The sequence below is a fragment of the Physella acuta genome, unplaced genomic scaffold (genome assembly GCF_028476545.2).
Source record: "Physella acuta isolate Inbredline_101_S28 unplaced genomic scaffold, ASM2847654v3 ptg000208l, whole genome shotgun sequence".
NCBI classification, from domain to species: domain Eukaryota; kingdom Metazoa; phylum Mollusca; class Gastropoda; family Physidae; genus Physella; species Physella acuta.
In genome coordinates this window covers 382,166-399,313 of record NW_026731727.1, presented here as the reverse complement: position 1 = coordinate 399,313, position 17,148 = coordinate 382,166, and the positions used below count along the sequence as shown (strand labels likewise).

At 39.9% G+C, this 17,148-nt stretch overlaps 1 protein-coding gene across 1 annotated transcript; it reads left to right on the top strand.

Annotated features, from left to right (window-relative positions):
• Positions 1-72: 72 nt before the first annotated feature.
• On the top strand, positions 73-13,672 carry LOC131937373 (putative GTP-binding protein 6). The gene is made up of 11 exons (XM_059294758.1): positions 73-288; positions 2,458-2,801; positions 3,106-3,234; positions 3,829-3,935; positions 4,319-4,590; positions 6,480-6,582; positions 7,416-7,536; positions 7,729-7,937; positions 8,856-9,004; positions 12,958-13,113; positions 13,518-13,672. The coding sequence occupies exons 2-11, from the start codon at positions 2,576-2,578 to the stop codon at positions 13,654-13,656; spliced, it is 1,611 nt and encodes a 536-aa protein (XP_059150741.1). The 5' UTR covers positions 73-288; positions 2,458-2,575; the 3' UTR covers positions 13,657-13,672.
• The last annotated feature ends 3,476 nt before the right edge of the window (positions 13,673-17,148 follow it).

The following is a 17,148-nucleotide window of genomic DNA, read 5'->3' as shown; positions in this document are numbered from 1 at the left end:
TTATGAAAGCGAAACAAAAGAGATGCTCTAACTAACGGAAAAACCCACAAACAAATGACATTTCTTCTATTATTTCTATCCAGATCTAAACTTACTAAAGCTAGATCTAGATCTAGATCTACTACTATCTACTACTCAGTCAGTCTACTAGTCTACTACTAACTAAAACTAGATCTAGTAGTTAGTTATTAGATCTAGAATCTATAAGTTAAGTAAGACTTTTAGACTAAGACTTGAGTCATTGACTCATCGAGTCATTACTACTCATTGAGTCATTAGGCACATTAGGTAAGTCCTTGTCACAGTCCTTGTGTGGTTTAGCATCGTAAATTCGGCCAAAACTAGATACTTTTACTAGATAGATTCACTAGATTCTATCTACAATCTACTAGAGTCTAGATCTATCTACTAGCTAGATCTAGAATCTAGTATAAGTATTACTATTAGTTAGTCTAGTCTAGACTAATTATTAATTAATGTGGGAGAGAGGCGATAGGCCTAAATTAAATGAATTTTGGGTAATCTATCGGTTTTAGGTCGTAAAATCGCCCGCGACTAGTAATGTGAAAAACAGGTGACTCCTTACATTTTAATAATAATTTCACATTTTGAGCAGGATTTATGTTTTGAAAAATACAAAAATGTTTCCTTGTTTCTTTTATGTACCTGTTTTTAAACAATTGAATAAAAACTTTTTAGTAATAAATGAACACCAGCGATGTTTCCAACAGATGCAACCATGTTCATTTACTATATCAGCCATCTTGTTAAAGTTTTATTTTTATAGACTTATAGCGCGAGATTCAGGCGGAAGTCACTCTATTTTACAAATGGCTGCTGTTTATATAGCAAATCTTGCTTGCAGACACTGCTGTTTAAAGTTAATTTCTGGCCTATATTGATATATTTAGCCATTGATTTAGGTTTATTATTCATTTAGGCCTATCTATAATATTTGACACAAACATATCACAATATACTTCTATTACAGCCTTGACAATGAGGTAACGTTTTCGTACATTAATAGCCACGGGGCGATTTTACATACCCAAAACGATAGATTACCGAATTTTGAATAGGTTATGTTTTTAAAATACTTTAAATTAAATAATATGAGTAGGCCCGCCCTATATTAAATATTTTCGTATGTTTTAATAAAATATTAGATAAAACCTTAGTTTAGCGTTGGTTATTATTCCGGAATGGTATAGTATAGCAGTAAAAAACAGTCTAAACCTCATGGTTACTAAACCGAAAAGTGTCGAGTTCGAACCCTTGGGCAGATGACTCATGAGGCTCGTTAGCTGGGGGACAGCCACTCTTCTAGGAGAGACAACTCAAAAATCAAACAACTGCTGCCTTGTAGTTTGTTCTTGGTTGGACAAAGGCTATGGAAGCAAATCCATAAAGAAAAGCAGGCTGAAATCAGAGTCAATGGCGCATAACCAGTTGACACGTATCCGTAATTGTGATGGAGGCGTGGTCGAGTCTGCAAAAAGCTCATGGTTGATAAATTCGAAAAAGTCTCGAGTTCAAACGCTCTGGCAGATATGGCTCGATCCCTTCCAACACTAAAAATTAATAACGAAAAAGAAGAAGAAACCCTACCCTAATTAATCCCCATCCATAATCAATCATAATGCCTAACCCTAACCGCTAACTCTGTTGCGGCACTTTGCCTAATCCTCCAAATGCCTAACCTCTAACTAAACCTACCCTAAAGCCTAACTCCAAACTTAACCCTAAGCCGGCCTAAGCTCTAAAGCTAAAGTAAAAAAAATTTAAAAAGCAAAATAAAATTCCAAGCCTAAGGAAATGGAACCCACGCCACAAAAACAAACCAGCCGAAATGTAACCATTTCAACCACTTCCTACAAAGTTCAAAAGTCGAGTGTCATATGCAAGATAATAAAAAAAATAATTATGCACTCATGGGCAGGACAATGAATTTTAAAATAAAATTAATTGGTCGGCTAAAAATAGGAAACTATGAATAGCCTTCTGAGGGCTATTTGTATTTAACTACCAATAGACACTCCCTAATTAGTACTAGTAGTAGACCTACTTGTAACTCTTTTACTGTCATGTTTTTTTTTTATTCATCTAATCCAAATCTTCAATCATAGTCTGCATACTAAATATCAAATAATAGTATTACTAGTAGTTAATCTAGTAAAATCTAGTTTTGAAACAGTCGTGAGTAGCCTACTGAGCTACTATAACTCTAGCATACTCTACACATGCTTCTCACCCCCTCCCCCCCTCCCTCCTCCAAACTATTGTCATTGCTATTCCATATTCACACAGATATTCATGAACTAACCACTGTTCTCTATTTCTTAACTCACCATTTACATTGATTGTGAAAATAGTTGTTAAAATTATTTTGATGGTTACCATTTAATTCATTACGGCCCTGTAATTAAAAGAAAGGATTTAATTTTTTTTTATCACAAGAGTCAACTGTTATATGGAGAGATGATCCACAGAGTTAGAAGCCACGTTTCATCCAGATCTTAAGCCAAGTCTAAACCAGGAACCAAAGTGACAATACTTTTACATTAGAGTTACAGCTATGAAGTATACAATGAAGGCATCAAGATATCTGCTTCAATCTTACCACCAGATATTACATAGCTCTGGTAACAAGCAGCACTGTGTACCCTTAGTATACAGATACACTTTTCGCTCTTTTGGGCTGTCTCACAAATCTGGTGTAGTTCTGAGTCCTGCAAGTTTCAATGTACATTGGTGTCGTCCTGGATCAAGCTCAAACCTAATAATAAAGACAAACTGTCAAGGTAACTTTTCTACAAACTTTTAGCATATTTCTGTCGAGAAATATCAAAGAGCACCATTGAAAGAGAGTGTCAAGGTAATTTTTCTCCAAACTGTTAGCATATTTCTGTCCAGATATATCAAAGAGCACCATTGAAAGAGTGTGTAAAGCACCTGGTAGGTTTTTAAATATTTGGCCCTAATCCTTATGTTTAGATAATAGGACACTTTAATCAGGATTAAATTTATTCATTTTGTTCTTCCATTTTTCAGTGTTCAAGTCATACTTCCATTTTTCAGTGTTCAAGTCATACTTCCATTTTTCAGTGTTCAAGTCATACTTGTGCACAGATGACAGAAGTGATGTAGTGGCAGAAGATGAAGAATATGGAGAGTTTGTCAGAGAAATCTGTGCCATCCCTGGGGTGGGGCACAGGGTTTTAGTTGTTCAACCAGGTGAAGTACATGTGAGATTTTTTATTGCTATACCATCAGGCTAGGTAGGCCTACATGTGATTTTTTATTGCTATACCATCAGGTTAAGTAGGCCTACATGTGATTTTTTATTGCTTTACCATCAGGTTAGGTAGGCCTACATGTGATTTTTTATTGCTATACCATCAGGTTAAGTAGGCCTACATGTGATTTTTTATTGCTATACCATCAGGTTAGGTAGGCCTACATGTGATTTTTTATTGCTATACCATCAGGTTAAGTAGGCCTACATGTGATTTTTTATTGCTATACCATCAGGTTAGGTAGGCCTACATGTGATTTTTTTATTGCTATACAATCAGGCTAGGTAGGCCTACATGTGATTTTTTTTATTGCTATACCATCAGGCTAGGTAGGCCTACATGTGATTTTTTTTATTGCTATACAATCAGGCTAGGTAGGCCTACATGTGATTTTTTATTGCTATACAATCAGGCTAGGTAGTCCTACATGTGATTTTTATTGCTATATAGATTGAATTATGGTTTATATATAGGCTAAATGTAGTTTACATAAATATATATATTTCTAAAAGAAAAAACTTTGTTGGTATAGATATCAAAACAGGAACAAGACGTTATGTTATGACCACCAGGGAGCTGAAGCTGGAGGAAACATGTGCCTTAGTCAACACTCTGCCAAACTGGAAAGTTCTAGAAAAGGTAGGTACATGTATGGGAATGGGCACAACAAAGGGAAATAAAATCCTAAAGAACAATATAAATAAAACCATGATATTAGTGCTTGGCTAATGGGGGGGGGGGGGGGGGGGAGAGAAATGACCAACCACTTTTTTTTTATAACAATAAAACACCAGATTATTATTTTCACTTAAAGAAAATCTGTTGAGATGTGTTTGAAAATCTGTTTATATAATTAAATACCCCCTCCCATCCCCTCTTCCATCATTAGCTTGTATAACAACATATCATGTCAATATCCCTACACATTAAAGATTATCACAAATAAATCAGTACTGGTTAATACAATCAAAAGAGATTCTATGGGGATAAAAATGTATAATTGGACAATGGTGAATCCTCAGAGGATTGTAAGGACAGACCATGAAAACACAGCTCAAGTCTTTGGTGCTGGAAATTTTGAGCTTTTGGTGGAGGCAATCAGAAAGAATAGTTCAATCAGTGCAGTTGTGGTAGGGATAGATCGCCTGACTGGCCTGCAGATAGGCTGTTTACAGGAGGCTTGGGGGCTACCAGTCTTTGACCGCTACACCATCGTCCTGCAGATCTTCAAACACCACGCCCAGTCACCAGAGGCTAAGCTGCAAGTAGCTCTAGCTGAGATCCCTTATGTCAGGTAACTAGAGCTGTACAGTTACCTCCCTTTACATGCTTTATCTATAGGGTGTAGGACAAAAGCTAAGCTGCAAGTAGCTCTAGCTGAGATCCCTTATGTCAGGTAACTAGAGCTGTACAGTTACCTCCCTTCACATGCTTTACCTATAGGGTGTAGGACAAAAGTCCGACGCGGACATTTGATATTAAGAATCAAAATACAAGTAGGCTTACAAGTTGTAAAAACACAAACATGTCACATTCAACCCACCTACAACGCCATTAATGTCAACGTATTGTTTCAATAAATGTTAACATATTGTTTCAATAAATTTTAACATTGTTTCAATAAATGTTAACATCGTTTCAATAAATGTTAACGTATCGTTTCAATAAATGTTAACATATTGTTTCAATAAATGTTAACATATTGTTTCAATAAATGTTAACATATTGTTTCAAATGTCAATATATTGTTTCAATGGATGTTAACATATTGTTTCAATAAATGTTAACATATAGTATCAATAAATGTTAACATATTATTTCAATTGTTGAAGGGGAGGTGGGGGAGGTGGGGCAGGCTGACACAAAATGTAAGATTAGTAACAAAGCTACTTCATTGTAATCTAGTCAGCAAACTTTTATTAAACATGTTTGTAATTGTGTTTTATAAATCTTGTCGGCCTTTTGTATTGTCAGCCTTTTTAATGTCAGCTTAATATCCTGTCTGTCTTTTGGCTTGTCAGCCTTTTGGGGGTCATCCATTTATGACGTCCGTTTGTGTGTCGTCGTCGTCCCCCCGTCCACAAAAATCCACTTAATTCCCTTGTAAAAGTCCAAACGTGTCCGCAAAAGTGTGTTTAGTGCGTTATTTTATTTTGGGTATAGCTAAATTTCCATTCGATAAGCTTAACAGATCTTCTAATTTAAATAATTTAAATTTAAATAATATTTTCACCACAAAGACACGTAAAGTCCTGGCAGAGACGTCCATTGGATAGCTTACAGATCTTCTAATTTAAATAATTTAAATTTAAATAATATTTTCACCACAAAGACACGTAAAGTCCTGGCAGAGACGTCAGTGTGACAGCAAGCCTGTCACTCTGGGCGCTGCTATAAAACCCAACCAATCATAGACTTAGACATTTTTTATTTTAACAAACAAAAACTTCTTCGATGTTGACTTTAATGATTTATTCATTGTTATTCCTATTATTATTAGGTTCAGACACTTTTCAATAAGTTACAGTTGTCATATCTTCTAATTTGAGAATATGAGGAAATTAATGTTTGTATTCATTTTATTGTGCACTGATTAAGAAATCATTTTCATTGGCTGAAAAAAACAAAGAGAAAAAAATAATTATAAAAAAATCAACTAAAAACAAACAGAATAACCAGGTTTTTATATAATAATAATAATAATATTCCAATTTTATATTTGGTTTGTGGACTTTACCACTAATCTAACCTCAGCCACCCCCCCCCCCCCCCCCCCTTCTCATTTGGTTGTTATAAATGGATGCCCCAAGGGGACTGGGCAATATTTCGGATCTAGGAAGAGGGATTTATTTGTGGTTTAATGACTTTATAAAGGTTGGGGTGGGAGTTATAGGATATTGGTTTTGCAGTGCAGCGGATAGACCATTTTCCAATGGGAAACTGAGTCGTCTAGTCTTATCTATAGCTAAGGTTAGAAGGGGCATAACTCTTGGTTGTTTTCCCGACAATATTGAACAGAAAGGCTTCACAAACTGTTTAGAAATATCAAGTCAATGTCTAGATACATTTCCCAAACTTAAAAGGACCAAAATTGATGCTGTAAAATAAAACTTTGTGGACTAAAGTTCTGACACAAAGGGGAAGAATTCAATGGACTAAAGTGATATCCTCTAACCTGAACAGATCCCGCATCCAGCTGATGCATGGTGGGTATGAGATGGAGCTGTCACATTTAGCTGGGGGCTCAACCCAAATGACCCTGGAGAAGAGACACATGCTGCTACAGGTGACTGCTCTACCTGCTTTAAACTTCCGTTGTTGTGTGCCCCTGTTTGGTTCATTCATGTGACTTGTAGCATGTTTCCATCAGGTGCTACAGGTGACTGGTCTACCTGCTTTAAACTTCCGTTGTTGTGTGCCCCTGTTTGGTTCATTCATGTGACTTGTAGCATGTTTCCATCAGGTGCTACAGGTGACTGGTCTACCTGCTTTAAACTTCCGTTGTTGTGTGCCCCTGTTTGGTTCAGTCATGTGACTTGTTGCATGTTTCCATCAGGTGCTACAGGTGACTGGTCTACCTGCTTTAAACTTCAGTTGTTGTGTGCCCCTGTTTGGTTCAGTCATGTGACTTGTTGCATGTTTCCATCAGGTGCTACAGGTGACTGGTCTACCTGCTTTAAACTTCAGTTGTTGTGTGCCCCTGTTTGGTTCAGTCATGTGACTTGTAGCATGTTTCCATCAGGTGCTACAGGTGACTGGTCTACCTGCTTTAAACTTCAGTTGTTGTGTGCCCCTGTTTGGTTCAGTCATGTGACTTGTAGCATGTTTCCATCAGGTGCTACAGGTGACTGGTCTACCTGCTTTAAACTTCAGTTGTTGTGTGCCCCTGTTTGGTTCAGTCATGTGACTTGTAGCATGTTTCCATCAGGTGCTACAGGTGACTGGTCTACCTGCTTTAAACTTCAGTTGTTGTGTGCCCCTGTTTGGTTCAGTCATGTGACTTGTAGCATGTTTCCATCAGGTTGGGTTTCCAATTTCCAATCAAACGTAACAATGTAATTACATTTTTAAAATTTAATTAAATTGAGGTCAGCTGTCAATTTTTTGTTATTATTGAAGAGAAGGGAACATAGAATTAAAAGAGAACTGGACAAGCTGCACAGCAAACGACAAGAAATACGACTCAAGCGCCAGCGTGACAGTCAACCAACTGTAGCTGTTGTGGGCTATACAAATTCAGGTCTGTCTAACACTAGACGTCTGTCAAACTTGTGTGCTAATACAGCACTGTATAACAAGTGCACTAATATTTTACATAAAAAAAGGTATTTAGCGTTGTATTTTGATTGTTATCTAAAGGATGAAAGTTGCTAATCTAAAGGATGAAAGTTGCTAAGTAAAGAAATAATTGTCTGAGTTTCTTTGTTTACAGGCAAGACAACTCTAATCAAAGCTTTAACAAAAGATGAATCACTAACACCACAAAACAATCTGTTTGCTACTCTGGATGTCTCTGCACATGTAGGCATGCTGTCCAGTAGGGTCAAGGTCACATATATTGACACTGTAGGGTTTATATCAGACATGCCCATCACGCTGCTGGATGCCTTTAGAGCTACGCTGGAGGACGCCATGATGGCTGTATGTACACCATACCCTAACTCATTTCTAAACCCTACAACCTAACTAACCCTAACAGAGCTAAACCCATCCCAAAAGTCAAACCTGCCAAAACTAAGACACAACCTACCAAAACCTAAACACAAACCTGCCAAAACTTAGACACAAACATGACAAACACATCTTTTATTTAAGGTTGTAAGTCACATTCAGTCTCAGCACAATGTGTTCTCAATGTGTTCTCAATCTGTTCTCAATTGGTTTTCAATTGGTTCTCAATGTGTTCTCAATGTGTTCTCAGTGTGTTCTCAATGTGTTCTCAATGTGTTCTCAGTGTGTTCTCAATGTGTTCTCAATTGGTTCTCAATTGGTTCTCAATGTGTTCTCAATGTGTTCTCAATGGGTTCTCAATCTGTTCTCAATCTGTTCTCAATGTGTTCTCAATCGGTTCTCAATGTGTTCTCAATGTGTTCTCAGTGTGTTCTCAATGTGTTCTCAATCTGTTCTCAATTGGTTCTCAATCTGTTCTCAATGTGTTCTCAGTGTGTTCTCAATCTGTTCTCAATGTGTTCTCAATCTGTTCTCAATGTGTTCTCAGTGTGTTCTCAATGTGTTCTCAATCTGTTCTCAATTGGTTCTCAATGTGTTCTCAGTGTGTTCTCAATCTGTTCTCAATTGGTTCTCAATGTGTTCTCAGTGTGTTCTCAATGTGTTCTCAGTGTGTTCTCAATCTGTTCTCAATCTGTTCTCAATGTGTTCTCAATGTGTTCTCAATCTGTTCTCAGTTGGTTCTCAATGTGTTCTCAATGTGTTCTCAGTAAGTTCTCAATGTGTTATCAATGTGTTATCAATGTGTTATCAATGTGTTCTCAATGTGTTCTCAATGTGTTATCAATGTGTTCTCAATGTGTTCTCAGTGTGTTCTCTTGTTGTGTCAAGGATTTGATTGTTCATGTGCGTGATGCCAGCCACCCAGACTTGAAGCTCCAGGTTGTGTCCGTCCACAAAACTCTCCAGAGAATGTTGCCTGAAGGGAAGCTCAACTCCATGATAGAAGTCTACAACAAGGTGGACCTGATCCCTACACAGTAAGTAGCTAGTGATCCCACTGGATCCCTACAGTCAGTAGGTAATGATCCCACTGGATCCCTACACAGTAAGTAGCTAGTGATCCCACTGGATCCCTACACAGTAAGTAGCTAGTGATCCCACTGGATCCCTACACAGTAAGTAGCTAATGATCCCACTGGATCCCTACACAGTCAGTAGCTAATGATCCCACTGGATCCCTACACAGTAAGTAGCTAATGATCCCACTGGATCCCTACACAGTCAGTAGCTAATGATCCCACTGGATCCCTACACAGTAAGTAGCTAGTGATCCCACTGGATCCCTACACAGTAAGTAGCTAATGATCCCACTTGATCCCTACAGTCAGTAGCTAATGATCCCACTGGATCCCTACAGTCAGTAGCTAATGATCCCACTTGACCCCTACAGTCAGTAGCTAATGATCCCACTTGACTTGATCCCTACACAGTAAGTAGCTAATGATCCCACTGGATCCCTACAGTCAGTAGCTAATGATCCCACTGGATCCCTACAGTCAGTAGCTAATGATCCCACTGGATCCCTACAGTCAGTAGCTAATGATCCCACTTGACTTGATCCCTACAGTCAGTAGCTAATGATCCCACTGGATCCCTACAGTCAGTAGCTAATGATCCCACTGGATCCCTACAGTCAGTAGCTAATGATCCCACTGGATCCCTACAGTCAGTAGCTAATGATCCCACTGGATCCCTACAGTCAGTAGCTAATGATCCCACTGGATCCCTACAGTCAGTAGCTAATGATCCCACTGGATCCCTACAGTCAGTAGCTAATTATCCTACTTGATCCCTACACAGTCAGTAGCTAATGATCCCACTGGATCCCTACAGTCAGTAGCTATTGATCCCACTTGACTTGATCCCTACAGTCAGTAGCTAATGATCCCACTGGATCCCTACAGTCAGTAGCTAATGATCCCACTGGATCCCTACAGTCAGTAGCTAATGATCCCACTGGATCCCTACAGTCAGTAGCTAGTGATCCCACTGGATCCCTACAGTCAGTAGCTAATGATCCCACTGGATCCCTACAGTCAGTAGCTAATGATCCCACTTGACCCCTACAGTCAGTAGCTATTGATCCCACTTGACTTGATCCCTACAGTCAGTAGCTAGTGATCCCACTGGATCCCTACAGTCAGTAGCTAATGATCCCACTGGATCCCTACAGTCAGTAGCTAATGATCCCACTGGATCCCTACAGTCAGTAGCTAATGATCCCACTGGATCCCTACAGTCAGTAGCTAATGATCCCACTTGACCCCTACAGTCAGTAGCTATTGATCCCACTTGACTTGATCCCTACAGTAAGTAGCTAATGATCCCACTGGATCCCTACAGTCAGTAGCTAATGATCCCACTGGATCCCTACAGTCAGTAGCTAGTGATCCCACTGGATCCCTACAGTCAGTAGCTAATGATCCCACTGGATCCCTACAGTCAGTAGCTAGTGATCCCACTGGATCCTTACACAGTAAGTAGCTAGTGATCCCACTTGATCCCTACACAGTAAGTAGCTAATGATCCCACTGGATCCCTACAGTCAGTAGCTAATGATCCCACTGGATCCCTACAGTAAGTAGCTAATGATCCCACTGGATCCCTACAGTCAGTAGCTAGTGATCCCACTGGATCCTTACACAGTAAGTAGCTAGTGATCCCACTTGATCCCTACACAGTAAGTAGCTAATGATCCCACTGGATCCCTACAGTCAGTAGCTAATGATCCCACTGGATCCCTACAGTAAGTAGCTAATGATCCCACTGGATCCCTACAGTCAGTAGCTAATGATCCCACTGGATCCCTACAGTCAGTAGCTAATGATCCCACTGGATCCCTACAGTCAGTAGCTAGTGATCCCACTGGATCCCTACAGTCAGTAGCTAATGATCCCACTGGATCCCTACAGTCAGTAGCTAATGATCCCACTGGATCCCTACAGTCAGTAGCTAGTGATCCCACTGGATCCCTACAGTCAGTAGCTAATGATCCCACTGGATCCCTACAGTCAGTAGCTAATGATCCCACTTGACCCCTACAGTCAGTAGCTATTGATCCCACTTGACTTGATCCCTACAGTCAGTAGCTAATGATCCCACTGGATCCCTACAGTCAGTAGCTAATGATCCCACTGGATCCCTACAGTCAGTAGCTAATGATCCCACTGGATCCCTACAGTCAGTAGCTAGTGATCCCACTGGATCCCTACAGTCAGTAGCTAATGATCCCACTGGATCCCTACAGTCAGTAGCTAATGATCCCACTTGACCCCTACAGTCAGTAGCTATTGATCCCACTTGACTTGATCCCTACAGTCAGTAGCTAATGATCCCACTGGATCCCTACAGTCAGTAGCTATTGATCCCACTTGACTTGATCCCTACAGTCAGTAGCTAATGATCCCACTGGATCCCTACAGTCAGTAGCTAATGATCCCACTGGATCCCTACAGTCAGTAGCTAGTGATCCCACTGGATCCCTACAGTCAGTAGCTAATGATCCCACTGGATCCTTACACAGTAAGTAGCTAGTGATCCCACTTGATCCCTACACAGTAAGTAGCTAATGATCCCACTGGATCCCTACAGTCAGTAGCTAATGATCCCACTGGATCCCTACAGTAAGTAGCTAATGATCCCACTGGATCCCTACAGTCAGTAGCTAATGATCCCACTGGATCCCTACAGTCAGTAGCTAGTGATCCCACTGGATCCCTACAGTCAGTAGCTAATGATCCCACTGGATCCCTACAGTCAGTAGCTAATGATCCCACTTGACCCCTACAGTCAGTAGCTATTGATCCCACTTGACTTGATCCCTACAGTCAGTAGCTAATGATCCCACTGGATCCCTACAGTCAGTAGCTAATGATCCCACTGGATCCCTACAGTCAGTAGCTAATGATCCCACTGGATCCCTACAGTCAGTAGCTAATGATCCCACTTGACCCCTACAGTCAGTAGCTATTGATCCCACTTGACTTGATCCCTACAGTAAGTAGCTAATGATCCCACTGGATCCCTACAGTCAGTAGCTAATGATCCCACTGGATCCCTACAGTCAGTAGCTAGTGATCCCACTGGATCCCTACAGTCAGTAGCTAATGATCCCACTGGATCCTTACACAGTAAGTAGCTAGTGATCCCACTTGATCCCTACACAGTAAGTAGCTAATGATCCCACTGGATCCCTACAGTCAGTAGCTAATGATCCCACTGGATCCTTACACAGTCAGTAGCTAGTGATCCCACTTGATCCCTACACAGTAAGTAGCTAATGATCCCACTGGATCCCTACAGTCAGTAGCTAATGATCCCACTTGACCCCTACAGTCAGTAGCTATTGATCCCACTTGACTTGATCCCTACAGTCAGTAGCTAATGATCCCACTGGATCCCTACAGTAAGTAGCTAATGATCCCACTGGATCCCTACAGTCAGTAGCTAATGATCCCACTGGATCCCTACAGTCAGTAGCTAATGATCCCACTTGACCCCTACAGTCAGTAGCTATTGATCCCACTTGACTTGATCCCTACAGTCAGTAGCTAATGATCCCACTGGATCCCTACAGTCAGTAGCTAATGATCCCACTGGATCCCTACAGTCAGTAGCTAATGATCCCACTGGATCCCTACAGTTAGTAGCTAATGATCCCACTTGACTTGACCCCTACTGTGAGTAGCTAATGATCCCACTGGATCCCTACAGTCAGTAGCTAATGATCCCATTTGATTCCTACAGTCAGTAGCTAATGATCCCACTTGACTTGATCCCTACAGTCAGTAGCTAATGATCCCACTTGACTTGACCCCTACTGTGAGTAGCTAATGATCCCATTTGATCCCTACAGTCAGTAGCTAAAGAACCTAGTCACAATACATGAAATGTTGAGATGGTTGACTAATGTTCCCCACTATTTGAGCAGAGCTGCGGAGGCTTTAGACCCTGGCATTCTACAGATCTCTGCTGTCAGGGGCAATGGCTTGGCTGAGTTAGGAGAACAGCTGGGGCAGAGACTGCTGCAGGAAACTAATTTGATGCAGAAAACATTTCGCATCCCTAACAGTGAAAATATATTGAGGTAAAATATGATGAATGTCTGCTCCAACTTCAATCCATGTTTTGTATGGGCTCATGGGTTCCCATGAATGAGGCAATGGGGTGTTAATATGTTCAGACATTGTGTACATGGGATGTTAATATGTTCAGACATTGTGTACATGGGATGTTAATATGTTCAGACATTGTGTACGTGATATGTTAATATGTTCAGACATTGTGTACATGGGATGTTAATATGTTCAGACATCATTGTGTATGTGGGATTTACTGAACAAGTTGCTGGTATGTTACACTTGTTGAACTGTACCAAATACTTGCTACTGTCTATTTATAAAGAATCAAATGATTGATTTGAACTTGCAACAAGCTGCTGCATTGAACTGAACTCCTCCAGCTGTTTCTAAAATGTGATGCTACTTTCAGGTGGCTGTACAGTGAAGCAGCTGTTAGCTCTGTCAGACCAGACCCAAGGGATGGCCAGTTTCTCATTGTTGATTTGGTCATTTCACCTCCTGCCTATGGGAAATTTTGTGCCAGATTTGCTCGAAAAAAGAGTCAATAGTAAATAAAAACAGTTATAAAAAGTAACAGCTTTTGTGTAGTACTTGTGTAAATGTCAGATAACTCACCTGTCTGGTCAGATAACTCACCTGTCTGGTCAGATAACTCACCTGTCTGGTCAGATAACTCACCTGTCTGGTCAGGTAACTCACCTGTCTGGTCAGATAACTCACCTGTCTGGTCAGATAACTCACCTGTCTGGTCAGATAACTCACCTGTCTGGTCAGATAACTCACCTGTCTAGTCAGATAACTCACCTTTCAGTCTGGTTGGGAGGGGGGGTAGGTCTGGCTTTTTGTGACCATGTGTGACGGAGGGGAGGTAAAAATCGTCCAAAAAAGCGTGACGTCATTTGTGGATAACCCGTTAACTTTATACTAATTATTATTTTAGTTTTCTAGATCTATATTAAATGTGAATAATGCTATATTTTGTATTTAAATAACAACAACTCAATTAAAACTAACACTGATCATACAGTTAATTATCCGCTCAGCTCAGTGGCGGAGGGTGGGAGTGTTAGGTGGGTTATAACCCCCCCCCCCCCCTCCATGGACCCCTCTGTAAAAAACAATTATTGTCATAATACCAGAGCTACTTATTTAAATCTATTTTTGAATCAGTAGGCTATACATGTGTAATTGATTTTGTATGTTTAGAACAGTCGCTATAAAAACTGTTGCTTTATTTACTCTGAGTTGGTTATCCCCACCTCACCACCACAATTGTATAGAGCGACAATAATATCACACTTATGTATACTCTGGGTTGGATGATTGTCCTAAAGTGACCGGACAGTGGTGAATGAAGTTGACCCCCTCCCCCCAACCCCGAACTGATCTGTTAAGTACATTTGGGAAAACGCGTAATGATGCACCAAAGTACCATGCCGCCAGAATCATAGCTTTTGAAACTTAAATCTCTGTGAATATTGTTTTTGAAATTACCAGTATTATTGTGTGTGAGCAATACAGTGATCTAACCCAAATCTCGACGTTTTACACCTCCCTGAGTCGGAAAAACATATTTTTGCAATCTTGTCCATATGTATGTGTGTATGTCTGTCTGTAAACACGATAACTTGAGTAACGTTACAGCTAGGTTGATGAAATTTCATATATAAGTATTTTATCAAAATCGTAGATCCGTATCAACTTTTGAGCGATTTCCGATAACCGGAAGTGGTACTTTTTCTCCTTTGAATTTTTCAAAAGCCTATAACTTGAGTACTATTTCAGATAGATAAATGAAATTTCACATGTAAGTAAAAGATCTAATTCTCTACCTTCTGTTAAATTTTGAGTAATTTCCGTTGACGGGAAGTACTAATTTACGCTATTTCCGATTTCTCAAAAACGCATCTAAATTTATAAAGTACTAATAATATTGCGCACCATTATGAACATCTTTATTCGGCGTTCGCTTGGTGTGCAATACTTTTTTCTACGAGATTCTATTCTATTTTTAAAAGTAATTAAAAATCATGTCTATATTCCGAGTTGCAATCCCACATAGTGTTATATAAGAATATTCGAGAAAGTTTAGGGGAGATTACTCCCGGTTTATTCTACGAGTTTCTATTCTATTTTTTAAAGTTTAAGTATGTAAAAATTAATTAAAAAGCATGTCTATATCCTGAGTTGCCATCACCCGTAGTGTTATTTAAGAATACTAGCGTGCCCGAGAAGACAGTATGACGTAATATTTTAAGAGGGTTTCATTATTGCGTTACCAGTCATATATTTTTAGATACGTGACCTTGTTTTCTAAAAACAGAATTATTTGAATGTTATTCATGGCCGAGCAACATTTCTTGAATCATATTTGTCGGGACACGGGTTTGTCCATATTACCACCCAGCATGCACTAGAGCGTTGTGTATGAAAGCCGTGAGTGTACATTTATCACTGTCAGTAATAATAAGTGTACATTTATCACTCTCAGTAATAATGAGTGTACATTTATCACTATCACTGTCAGTAATAATGAGTTAAATCACACTTCGGCGACAATCCAGGTGTCAGGGACGTAGCAGGGCGCTCTTGGGAGCCCCCAGTTACATTACCGCTAGGGCGCCCGTACGGCCCTTGCTCAGTTTAATCAACGAATGTAGTGTGCCACTGTGTCAATATTATAATAGTGTGCTCCTTAAAACTAAAATAGTTCTCACAGGATACCCCAGGGCACCTAATCGCACCCTCTTGGGGTGCCGCCCTTGCAAAATTGAATAAGATTTCTTTTTGCAGAAACCTCCCCTGGATTGTTCTAATAAACTCCCAAAAGTTTCATGGCGATCGGATGATAGTGTCAAACCGCAATCGACTTTTTATAAAGAAGAATTGAATTGCGACCATGCCGGGGCGCCGCCCCTTCGAATTTTATTTTTACAAGCTTTTATTTAACTCACTTCCTCTGTTGTCAGTCTTTCATCAGTCTAGATCGAAACGCAGGAGTGAAAATTTGGACACTTCTACTTGACCGATACGATTCACAGTTGGCACGTGAGTCAAGACATGAAGACAATGCATAGTGACATTAAATTTGACTTAATTGGATGCCTAATTAATTTTTTGTGAATTAATTAAAATTTGGCTCGAATTAGTAGGCATGTCTATCCAACCACACCACACGCGTCATCATGTTCAATAGCTGCGCCATCAAGTTTCAATCGGCGCGCAATGGTTTTTAGTCATGTAACACTATTGTAAATAAAACATGTAAAGTACTGAAAAAAAAAATTCATAAAAAAACGTTTTAATAACAAGCTTTTATGTACTAATGCACTAAAAAGTAGAAAATAAATTATAGACTACAATTTAAATAACTAGAAAGACTTTTTTCTCCGGGGGGGGGGGGGGGGGTAACTAAAATTTTCGGGGGGGGGGGGGCGGGCACTGTTAAAAGTATATATATATCTATATATATAATTCTCTTCTGGGAGCCGTTAGAAAACAAGCTGCAACCTCGCCTTACAGTCCCCTCTCTATTGCTACCACACCCCACCCCCTCACATGGTTTGGTGAGCTGTGGTTCACGCTGTTTACATTTTACAATCATAGAGACGGGTTTGGTGACGGCTATTAGGGGCAGATAATTTAGTTTGAAACTATTTTAAACTTAGAGGAGGTAACTAAGAGGAGGCTGCTTTCACGTTGGGGGGGGGGGGGGGGGTTCGTGTTTTAAAGAAATATTTTCAGTGTCGGCGTTGGTACTGTCGAATTCACAAATTATGAATTACTGAAAAGTAGAAAAAACAACAACTAAATATTAATATAGCGGCGTATATTATGCCGCGGGCCGGCTCGTTTTCTATATAGTAGTATATAGATCTAGTATATAAATTCCATTTTAGATGTCTGAAAGAAACTCTGGATTCGAGAAAGTTTAGGGCGGCAGATAACTCCCATTCCTCCCCCCCCCTCCCTTCCAGTCAACACAAGTCGATTTGTTTTGGACCCTTCCCGCTCCATGTGGGCGTCGTAAATGGATGATC

Excerpts from the sequence above, each read along its gene's own strand:
- LOC131937373 (XM_059294758.1), top strand. The coding sequence starts at position 2,576 with ATGAAGTATACAATGAAGGCATCAAGATATCTGCTTCAATCTTACCAC. Across the intron at positions 3,936-4,318 it reads ACTGGAAAGTTCTAGAAAAG|AGGATTGTAAGGACAGACCA; the intron begins GTAGGTACATGT and ends GTGAATCCTCAG. Across the intron at positions 7,537-7,728 it reads TGTGGGCTATACAAATTCAG|GCAAGACAACTCTAATCAAA; the intron begins GTCTGTCTAACA and ends CTTTGTTTACAG.